Here is an 11,552-nt window from a genome sequence, read left to right on the forward strand (position 1 = left end):
TTATGAAGCTTGGAGGGGATCTCAAAAGTTTGGATGTGGTACGTGCCAAACCATTTCGAAATGAACCTAGCACAATAACCAAATCCTGAGTGATGAGCAATCCATCGCACATCATCATCGTGAACGAAACAAATATATTATTATATAATTATACGGACTACGGACCATGCATGATGCATGGTCTGGTCCCTCCCATCGTCGATCTGCTACAGCAAAGCAACGGTTCAAATCCACGCTTTGAATCGAACCGGGACAGCAAGTAAATTTGGAAACCCCACAGATTGAATGGTGGCGTGAAAACATTAAACCCACCCTGTCTGCAGCCCCTACTGTACGCACACCGCAGTCAATTCGGCCACGCGCGGGTACGTATACTTTGGCGGATCGACCTAAGCCGTCCGATCTTTCATCGGACGGCGGTGCGATGGCGACGAGGGCACTAAGCTGAACTGTCCACGTGTGCCTTGCACGTACCACGTCACCTAGTATGAAGAGATGGGGCCATGGAGTTGCTCTGTGTGCCTTGGAAAAGGAAGTGGCAGTAATCTAAAAGGTCCACCGATCCTGATCTGTGCTTGGCATCGGATCATGTGCTCCAAAGCTTGCTTAGGTGGTGTTTAAGGCCTTGTTTAGGGGGTGTTTGGTTCATGGGACTAAAGTTTAGTCCGTGTCATATCGAACGTTCGGATGCTAATTAGGAGGACTAAATATGAGCTAATTAAAAAACTAATTACACAGGAGTAGACTAATTTACGAGATGAATCTATTAAGCCTAATTAAGCCATCATTAGCATATATTTACTGTAGCACAACATTATCAAATCATGGACTAAATAGGCTTAAAAAATTCGTCTCGTAAATTAGTCGCAATCTGTGTAATTAGTTATTTTTTAATCTATATTTAATACTCCATGCATGTGTCAAAATATTCGATGGGACAGGGACTAAAATCTGGACTAAGGAACCAAACACTGCCTTAGTTTCTCCCCCTCAAGTTTACTTCATCATCCTGTTCGTTTGTTGGTTTCAGCCAGACTTATTCAATCAGTCAACAGTATTTTCCTCACAACAAACCAGCACCAGCCAGCCCAGAAATCAACTAGCGAACACGCCGCATATCCCATCGAATATTTGGACATATGCATAAGTATTAAATGTAGACTAAAAAATAACTAATTGCATAGTTTGCGACTAATTTGCGAGACGAATCTTTTAGGTCTAATAAGTCCATGATTTGACAATGTGGTGCTACAGTAACACATGTGCTAATGCCGGATTAATTAGGCTTAATAAATTCGTCTCACGGATTACTGACAGATTCTGTAATTTATTTTTTTATTAGTATCCGAACACCCCATGCGACACCCCCATATGACACCCGATGTGGCATCCCAAAACTTTACACCCTAGATTTAAATAAGGCATAAATTCAGGGAGTAAAGTTTAGGGATGTCACATCCGATGTCACGTCGGAGTGTCATATGGGAGTGTTCGGATAGTAATAATAAAATAAATTACACAAGTCCTCAGTAATCGACGAGATAAATTTATTAAGACTAATTAATCTGTTATTAGCACATGTTTACTGTAGCACAACATTATAAAATCATGGACTAATTAGGCTTAAAATATTCGTCTCGCAAATTAATCGCAATCTGTGCAATTAGTTACTTTTTTAGTCTATATTTAATACTCCATGTATATCTCTAAATATTCAATGGGATAGGGAGTAAACTTTAGCGGGGAAAACTAAACAATGCCTTATTTGTGGTTAAAAAGGGGGACTGGCCATGGCCAGGCCAGACGTGCCATGTGTGACTCTGATAAAACAATCTATCAGGTTTACAACGGGAGGCCGGATTGGGGGAAACTCAACGACCACTCAGATCAGAGATCACCACATGCCTCACAGCTCTCTGCCTCTGACCACCGATGCATAAACTAGCCATGCATGGTCAAAGCTACCGATCCTTCCTGGCGATGGCGTGGCGTCATCCTTATCATCAGTGGATCTCAGTGAACTAAGGCCCCGTTTAGTTCCTCAAAAGCTAAAATTTTTTACACAGTACCTATCACATCGAATCTTGCGGTACATGCATGGAGTACTAAATGTATAAAAAAAACTAATTGCATAGTTGGGTGAGAAATCACGAGACGAAACTTTTGAACCTAATTAGTCTATAATTAGACACTAATTACCAAATATAAACGAAAGTGCTACAGTACCCAAAACCCAAAAATTTACGGAACTAAACGGGGCCTAAAATATGAGTACCTACCTAGGCCATGTTTAGTTCACCCAGAATCCAAATTTTGGCACTATGCAAAAAGAAGATTTTTCGTCACATCAAATTTGTGGTACATATATGGAGTACTAAATGTTGACGAAATCAAAATTAATTGCACAGTTTGGTTGTACTTTACGAGACGAACGTTTTGAGCCTAATTAGTCAACGATTGGACAATTATTATCAAATACAAACGAAATGCTACAGTGCGCAATTAAGACGGCGCCAAGTTTGGGCGCAACTAAATGCGGCCCTAGCAGAAATGCAGTGCATGGCGGTGGCGTGTCGGCGTTGTTGCCTTTGCCTGCACGTCAATCGGAGTGTTTCGAGCATGAAGTGCATGGAAAATTTCAGTTGATTTTACCTGGACAGCTGTTGCTGTCAACGATGCGGCAGAACAAAAGGGTATCAGGATCAGATCGTTGGCAACAATGGCGGGCGGTCAGTCTGTCGCTGCTTGCAACATTTGATGATGAGCAATCAGCACGAAACCCCCATTCAGGTTTCGTAGATCCAGAATTCCATTCAGCTTCTCACATTTTGCCACGTGGATACGCCCTTGCGCAGGCAAACGAACCAAGAGCGCGCCATCGACGTGCGTACCCGCCTGGATGGCTGGATCCCCTGCCGGCTGCCGGCTGCCGGTCATGGTCCTGGTCCTGGGCTGGTCTCCTGCTAGTTATTGCGACGTTTTCATTTCGTGCGGCCGGTAGGACGGCACGTGGAGGTGTGACGACGCCCGTGCCTAGGCGAAGCGAGGAATGGCTACCTGCCCCCTCGTCCTCTTCGCCCGCCCTTGGCATCTCGAGCCCAACGTGAAAACACTCGCGAGTGGGGTCGTAGGTGCCTTCGTCGTCGGAGTCAGAGTAGCCGAAGCAGTAGTCGCTTGCAACCAAGAACTGGCGCAAAGCCCCAGGGTCATTGAGTCCGGAGAAATCCACTCCGGGCCATGCCTCGTTCTCATCTGAGGAGTCGGCATGGATGCTCAGGTCGAGAGCAAAGCGCTGGCGGCGTTCCGAGGGATGCTCGTGAGCGGCAGTGTAAGCATAGGCGTAAGAGGTGGTGCATTTCTCAACCCAAAGGGGTATAGGGATGGTGCCGTCGCTAGATTCTGCCCCGCCGGGGTCGGTTCTTCAGGGAGTGGTGGAGCGGAGCTTGACGACTGGGCATCACCGCGTGTCACAGGCAATTTTCCTTTATCCAAGCTCAGGCTAGACAGGTCCCCAGCCAGGGACCCTGTGCCAATAGCTGGTCGTAGGATATCGGCGGGAGGTGGCGTGGTGCCCTGGATTCGCGTAGCATCGGGGTGGCCTTGTTCGTGTCGTGCTTGGCGAGCGTGGCGAGAGCGGCCGCCCGGGCGCCGCCTGCGCCTGGGCTGCTGGGGTGTGACTTCATCGTCGGACGGTGGGGCTCGAGGAGTGAGGAGTACCATGTCGTACTCATGCCCTAGAGACATGAACTCTAGGCTCCCGAACCAAACCATGGTGTCGAGACGCAATGGTCGTATGGGGTCTGCCATCCGGAACATGCTGGGATGACGAAACTGACACGCAGAGGCCCCTACCTAGCGCGCCAACTGTCGATGTTTCGGACCGGGGGGTCCTCAACCAACCAGTGAATTTGTTCTACGTGCTCCCGATTCCGGATGGTGATGCAAAGAGACACAAGGTTTATACTGGTTCAGGCAATCGAGGCCCTACGTCCAGTCTGAGAGGTTGATCTTGTATTCCTTGCACCGAAGTGCTTGTAGTAGGGGGTTACAAGCTAAGAGAGAGAGGGAGCTGGTCCCAGGTCTCGGCAGGGTGTCGTGCGGGCCGCTTGAGGCGTTGGTCTCAGGCGGCGGGGATGTGCAAGCGTGTGTGTGCCACAAGGTGTTCTCCTCCCGTCCCTCAAAACGGCCCAAGTCCTCTCCTTTTATAGCCTGAAGAGAGGACAAGGACGGTACATGAGCTAACTATACAGTGTCGTGTGAACAGAGGTGGCGTGTCCAGGCCCTGTAGTCTGTTCCTGTGGCGGCATGGTCGTCGGAGTGGTCCATCCTTGGAGCACTGGAGCGGCGCGGTCGTCCCATCAGATTCTGTGCGTCGTGGGAACCCCGGGACTGCCTTGGAGTGGGTGCGGTGGTGAACGTGCAAGCCACTGTGGACGGACTGTGCGCGAGGCCGGGGCTTGGTTGGTGCCGAGGCTGCACCGTAGTGGAGGGGTCTCGGCAGGCGCGAACCCCAAGATCACCGAGACCTTGGTGTACAGTGCTGAAGCCTCGAGCGGGTGGCTGATCGTGGGCACAGCGTTAGGACACAGTGGCCGGTAATCCCCTCCGTACCCTGTCCCAGCCGGTATGGCGCTGATCGTGGACACAGTGTTAGGACACAGTGGTCGGTAATCCCCGCCGTGCCCTGTCCCGGCCGGTATGGCGCTGATGCGACCTCGGGTCGCGTCGGCCATTCTGTGGCGTTGAGCCGTCGTCCGGCTGAGATTGCGGGAGTGGTTGATGCATTAATGAGACATGACGCGTTGTCTGGAGGGTCGGTCGAGGCGGGGGGTGATGGGCCACGGACGACCTGGCCTCGAGCGATACGAAGAATGAGGCCTCGCGCGAGACGGAGATCGGGCTCCCTGCCGAGGCCTCGCGCGAGACGCCTCGCGCGATACGGAGAATGCACCCCCTGCCGAGGCCTTCCGTGGAGAGCCTCGGGCGAGGCGGAGACGATGTTCTCTGCCGAGGCCTTCCCTGGAGAGCCTCGCGCGAGGCGGAGTTAGTGTCAGGATGTCGAGACCTTCTGCTCGAGGCTCGAGGCGAGGAGGAGGACTCAGTGGGCTCGGTCGTGGCGGGTGAGGGACCCACGGCTTACCTTCTAGCTTTATTTTTTAGATGGGACTTTAGCGACCCATTTGAGGTTTGCTTGGGGTACCCCGTTCTAAGGTACCCGACACGTAGCAAATCCATGTACCGCCCCCATGCCTCCCTTCAACCATAAAAGGGAGCGACCAGGGCCGCTTCTAGGGGACAGACACACACGGACACACACGGCAAGCAACGCACAACGCTCCGTAACTCACACTCACTTCCTCACCATAAGAGATCAACATCTCAAGCAACCCACGCCACTCCATGCAGAGACCTGGGACTAGCTCCCTCTCTCGCTCAACTTATAAGCCCCTACTACAAGCATCTCGGTGCAAGGAATACAAGATCGCTCTCTCAGACTGAACGTAGGGCACCTATTGCCTGAACCAGTATAAACCTTGTGTCTCTTTGCATCACCATTCAGGATTAGGGACATGCAGTACATTTTCACCAGTCGATTGAGGATCCGCCAGACCCAAAACACCGACACACTATTCCTATAGCTAAAAAGTATGGCTGATTCTGACTGATAACCTCGTACGAACAGGGCCGGCCCGACACCACGTGCTTTCCGGCCTATCCAGCATTTGTTTACCTCTCCCATAAATCATTTGTTGCATAAAGTATATTTATTAATTGTCTAGCCCCTTCTTCGGATACATACATTTTTTTAAGCTCGCCAAGTGAGATACGGATCAAAGCTCCGGCCAACCGGATCCTGAATCCTAACGATCGACTAGCTTCTCATCATCTTAAAAAAAATCCCCGGACTCTGAAGAAAATACTATTGGATGTACTGTAATTAAGCAATATTACTCGTAACAAATCTGAGACTACCGAGAAGCTACAGTGCGCTGATTCGGTTGTTTCGTGATCCTCGAGAAGGCGCGCAACAAAATCCAACATGCATGAACAATAATGCATACAGTACTTACCGGGAAACTTGTTCAAACAGAAAAGAGGAAGAGCGCGCTCAGTTATGAAGCTTGGAGGGGATCTCAAAAGTTTGGATGTGGTACGTGCCAAACCATTTCGAAATGAACCTAGCACAATAACCAAATCCTGAGTGATGAGCAATCCATCGCACATCATCATCGTGAACGAAACAAATATATTATTATATAATTATACGGACTACGGACCATGCATGATGCATGGTCTGGTCCCTCCCATCGTCGATCTGCTACAGCAAAGCAACGGTTCAAATCCACGCTTTGAATCGAACCGGGACAGCAAGTAAATTTGGAAACCCCACAGATTGAATGGTGGCGTGAAAACATTAAACCCACCCTGTCTGCAGCCCCTACTGTACGCACACCGCAGTCAATTCGGCCACGCGCGGGTACGTATACTTTGGCGGATCGACCTAAGCCGTCCGATCTTTCATCGGACGGCGGTGCGATGGCGACGAGGGCACTAAGCTGAACTGTCCACGTGTGCCTTGCACGTACCACGTCACCTAGTATGAAGAGATGGGGCCATGGAGTTGCTCTGTGTGCCTTGGAAAAGGAAGTGGCAGTAATCTAAAAGGTCCACCGATCCTGATCTGTGCTTGGCATCGGATCATGTGCTCCAAAGCTTGCTTAGGTGGTGTTTAAGGCCTTGTTTAGGGGGTGTTTGGTTCATGGGACTAAAGTTTAGTCCGTGTCATATCGAACGTTCGGATGCTAATTAGGAGGACTAAATATGAGCTAATTAAAAAACTAATTACACAGGAGTAGACTAATTTACGAGATGAATCTATTAAGCCTAATTAAGCCATCATTAGCATATATTTACTGTAGCACAACATTATCAAATCATGGACTAAATAGGCTTAAAAAATTCGTCTCGTAAATTAGTCGCAATCTGTGTAATTAGTTATTTTTTAATCTATATTTAATACTCCATGCATGTGTCAAAATATTCGATGGGACAGGGACTAAAATCTGGACTAAGGAACCAAACACTGCCTTAGTTTCTCCCCCTCAAGTTTACTTCATCATCCTGTTCGTTTGTTGGTTTCAGCCAGACTTATTCAATCAGTCAACAGTATTTTCCTCACAACAAACCAGCACCAGCCAGCCCAGAAATCAACTAGCGAACACGCCGCATATCCCATCGAATATTTGGACATATGCATAAGTATTAAATGTAGACTAAAAAATAACTAATTGCATAGTTTGCGACTAATTTGCGAGACGAATCTTTTAGGTCTAATAAGTCCATGATTTGACAATGTGGTGCTACAGTAACACATGTGCTAATGCCGGATTAATTAGGCTTAATAAATTCGTCTCACGGATTACTGACAGATTCTGTAATTTATTTTTTTATTAGTATCCGAACACCCCATGCGACACCCCCATATGACACCCGATGTGGCATCCCAAAACTTTACACCCTAGATTTAAATAAGGCATAAATTCAGGGAGTAAAGTTTAGGGATGTCACATCCGATGTCACGTCGGAGTGTCATATGGGAGTGTTCGGATAGTAATAATAAAATAAATTACACAAGTCCTCAGTAATCGACGAGATAAATTTATTAAGACTAATTAATCTGTTATTAGCACATGTTTACTGTAGCACAACATTATAAAATCATGGACTAATTAGGCTTAAAATATTCGTCTCGCAAATTAATCGCAATCTGTGCAATTAGTTACTTTTTTAGTCTATATTTAATACTCCATGTATATCTCTAAATATTCAATGGGATAGGGAGTAAACTTTAGCGGGGAAAACTAAACAATGCCTTATTTGTGGTTAAAAAGGGGGACTGGCCATGGCCAGGCCAGACGTGCCATGTGTGACTCTGATAAAACAATCTATCAGGTTTACAACGGGAGGCCGGATTGGGGGAAACTCAACGACCACTCAGATCAGAGATCACCACATGCCTCACAGCTCTCTGCCTCTGACCACCGATGCATAAACTAGCCATGCATGGTCAAAGCTACCGATCCTTCCTGGCGATGGCGTGGCGTCATCCTTATCATCAGTGGATCTCAGTGAACTAAGGCCCCGTTTAGTTCCTCAAAAGCTAAAATTTTTTACACAGTACCTATCACATCGAATCTTGCGGTACATGCATGGAGTACTAAATGTATAAAAAAAACTAATTGCATAGTTGGGTGAGAAATCACGAGACGAAACTTTTGAACCTAATTAGTCTATAATTAGACACTAATTACCAAATATAAACGAAAGTGCTACAGTACCCAAAACCCAAAAATTTACGGAACTAAACGGGGCCTAAAATATGAGTACCTACCTAGGCCATGTTTAGTTCACCCAGAATCCAAATTTTGGCACTATGCAAAAAGAAGATTTTTCGTCACATCAAATTTGTGGTACATATATGGAGTACTAAATGTTGACGAAATCAAAAATTAATTGCACAGTTTGGTTGTACTTTACGAGACGAACGTTTTGAGCCTAATTAGTCAACGATTGGACAATTATTATCAAATACAAACGAAATGCTACAGTGCGCAATTAAGACGGCGCCAAGTTTGGGCGCAACTAAATGCGGCCCTAGCAGAAATGCAGTGCATGGCGGTGGCGTGTCGGCGTTGTTGCCTTTGCCTGCACGTCAATCGGAGTGTTTCGAGCATGAAGTGCATGGAAAATTTCAGTTGATTTTACCTGGACAGCTGTTGCTGTCAACGATGCGGCAGAACAAAAGGGTATCAGGATCAGATCGTTGGCAACAATGGCGGGCGGTCAGTCTGTCGCTGCTTGCAACATTTGATGATGAGCAATCAGCACGAAACCCCCATTCAGGTTTCGTAGATCCAGAATTCCATTCAGCTTCTCACATTTTGCCACGTGGATACGCCCTTGCGCAGGCAAACGAACCAAGAGCGCGCCATCGACGTGCGTACCCGCCTGGATGGCTGGATCCCCTGCCGGCTGCCGGCTGCCGGTCATGGTCCTGGTCCTGGGCTGGTCTCCTGCTAGTTATTGCAGGCGTGATCTGCCGCGCGCAGCGCTGCTGCATCGCACATGGCCATGGCCTTGGCGCCCGCTGCTCGCTGTAATATATTCCATTCCATTTTCCATTCGACTCCCTGTTCCCCTCCGCTGCACTCATCCACTGCTTCCGCACGCAGCTGCCACATGCCGGACCTCGCCGTGCCGTGAGCGTCAGGCCAACCAATAGCTTCCGGTCTCTTCCTCTGCAAGCCTGCGATGCGGCCGCACCGCTGCGGCTGGGTCAGTGACACCTTCTGATTCCACGCCGCCGCAGTCCGCAGATGGGCAAGGCGGGCAAGTGGCTCAGGAGCTTCCTGCCGGGCAGGAGGGGCAGGGACAAGGCCGGGCCGCTCGCGCCGGCGGCGGAGCCCTACCTGGCGCTGGCGCTGCCGGTCCCGGGGGCGGCCACGACGACGCCGGCGTCCACGCCCGGCGCTAAGGAGAAGCGGAGGTGGAGCTTCCGGCGCCCGGCAGCGGCGGCGGCGTCGCCCGGGCCAGGGCCGGGGTCGGCGGCCAAGGACGCTGCAGCGCAGGGCCGCCTCCCGCCCTACGGCTTCCTGGAGCCAAGGGTGGACCCGGACCAGCACGCCGTCGCCGTCGCCATTGCCACCGCCGCCGCGGCCGAGGCGGCCATGGCGGCCAAGCAGGCCGCCGCGGCAGTCGTCAGGCTCTCCGCGTCCGCGCCGGGGTCTAAGCGCACCGTCATTGGCATCGAGGAGGCCGCCGCGATCAAGATCCAGGCCGTCTTCAGATCCTACCTGGTCAGTTTCCCGGCTGGCTATCGCTTGACTTGTCGCGGTGCTTGCATCCATTGTTGACTTGACCTCGATCGCATCGATCCTTGGGCTGCGTGACGTGACGCTGCCTGGCTGCAGGCGAGGAAGGCGCTGTGCGCGCTGCGGGGGCTCGTCAAGCTGCAGGCGCTGGTACGCGGCCACCTGGTGCGGCGCCAGGCCAGCCACACCCTGCGCTGCATGCAGGCGCTCGTCGCCTCGCAGAACAGGGCGCGCGCCGCGCGCCTCCGGATGCTCGAGGACGACAAGCCCGTCCGGACGCCGCGCACGACGCAGACCCGGCGCAGCTCGCCGCACCACCACCGGCTCCGGCACCACCAGGTACGTGGCAATCCCCTACGCGACAGACCGCAGCCATCCGAACAGGGGAGTCTGACGGGCAATGCGCGTTCAGGACGTGGCGGAGGAGAACGTAAAGATCGTGGAGGTGGACACCGGCGCCGGCGGAGTCGAGGCGCACGGCACGCCGCGCACGTCGTCCCGACGCAGCAGCTGCTACGCGACGCCGCTGTGCCGCACGCCGTCCAAGAACGAGCTATACCAGAAGATCTCGCCGACGCCGACCGCGCTCACCGACGCCAGCGCGCGCACGTACAGCGGCCGGTACGACGACTTCTCCTTCGCCACCGCGCGGGCCATCCCGTACCTCTACGCGCCGTCGAGGCAGCAGCACGACGAGGGCGCGGCCGACCAACCGATGTTCGTGCCCAGCTACATGGCGAACACGGAGTCGTCGCGCGCCAAGGCGCGGTCCCAGAGCGCGCCGCGGCAGAGGCTGTCGGTGTCGTCGTCATCCGCCGCAGCCGAGGCGGCCTGGCAGCCCAGCGGGCGGCGCAGGGCGTCGCTGGAGGCTCAGGCGCAGGCGACGCCCGGCGCGCGCGGGCTGGTGGCGCCCAGGTACGGCCCCGCGCGCGTGCAGCGGTGCCCGTCGCAGGCCAGCGCTCCCGCGGCGTGCCCCTGGGGCGCCAGGCTCGACCGGTGGAGCGCGTCGGCGCACGACAGCGAGTGCGGGTCCACGAGCACGGTCATGACCGCCGCCACCACCACGTACTGGTCACTGACCGTCGATAACACCGGCATGGCTTAGACGACCTCGCAGTCGCAGGCGAGCTCTCGCTCGCTCACTCACTCACACATGGTTTCTGCAGCGGGAAGATGAAAAGCTGCCGTGCCTGTAGCTGTAGGGCTGTAGGGAATGGGCTTTGAAGTCTGCAGGTTCCTGCAAAATCTGTACTCCCTGCGTATGTTGTTTTCGAGAAACAACTTTAATTAAATATATATTAAAAAATATTAATATTTATGATACATAATTAGTATCATTATATAAATATTTGAATATAGTTTTTTAATAAATTTATTTAGAGATAGAAATATTACACGTGTTCCTTTAAATTAAGTTAAAGTTATCAGCACGTAAATCGTGGCGACGGAAAATGTGTGTGTGATTTTCCAGGGTTTGGATAACTGGATGAGACTGGTGTTTTTGCGTGCCGAGAATCAAGCATAGGGCTCTTGTATTGCTGTCGGAGTACCTCTCGTTTTGTCGAGTCCTGATACTCGTAGACCAAGACGTTTCTACAGACTATAGAGTGAGCAGCGTTCTGTCATTGAACGATCTTTTTTCAGATAAACTGATAGAGAGGATCATGCTCTGTTGTTCGT

At 51.3% G+C, this 11,552-nt stretch overlaps 1 protein-coding gene across 2 annotated transcripts; it reads left to right on the top strand.

The window, feature by feature from the left end:
• Positions 1-9,087: 9,087 nt before the first annotated feature.
• LOC136538301 (protein IQ-DOMAIN 19-like) lies at positions 9,088-11,127 on the top strand. Of its 2 annotated transcripts, XM_066530288.1 has the most exons (4): positions 9,088-9,157; positions 9,234-9,857; positions 9,972-10,211; positions 10,285-11,127. In XM_066530288.1, the coding sequence occupies exons 2-4, from the start codon at positions 9,378-9,380 to the stop codon at positions 10,975-10,977; spliced, it is 1,413 nt and encodes a 470-aa protein (XP_066386385.1). In that variant the 5' UTR covers positions 9,088-9,157; positions 9,234-9,377; the 3' UTR covers positions 10,978-11,127. The 2 variants fall into 2 exon arrangements, with proteins under 2 accessions (XP_066386385.1, XP_066386384.1); XM_066530287.1 differs by lacking the exon at positions 9,088-9,157 and having other exon boundaries at positions 9,172-9,857.
• Positions 11,128-11,552: the final 425 nt, after the last annotated feature.

This window comes from Miscanthus floridulus, chromosome 2 (genome assembly GCF_019320115.1).
Source record: "Miscanthus floridulus cultivar M001 chromosome 2, ASM1932011v1, whole genome shotgun sequence".
In the NCBI taxonomy this organism is placed as follows: Eukaryota; Viridiplantae; Streptophyta; class Magnoliopsida; order Poales; family Poaceae; genus Miscanthus; species Miscanthus floridulus.

What these genes read in the sequence shown, in the direction of transcription:
- LOC136538301 (XM_066530288.1), top strand. Translation starts at nt 9,378, where the DNA reads ATGGGCAAGGCGGGCAAGTGGCTCAGGAGCTTCCTGCCGGGCAGGAGG. An exon ending in CCGTCTTCAGATCCTACCTG is followed by an intron (nt 9,858 to 9,971) that starts GTCAGTTTCCCG and finishes GCCTGGCTGCAG; the next exon opens with GCGAGGAAGGCGCTGTGCGC. An exon ending in ACCGGCTCCGGCACCACCAG is followed by an intron (nt 10,212 to 10,284) that starts GTACGTGGCAAT and finishes ATGCGCGTTCAG; the next exon opens with GACGTGGCGGAGGAGAACGT.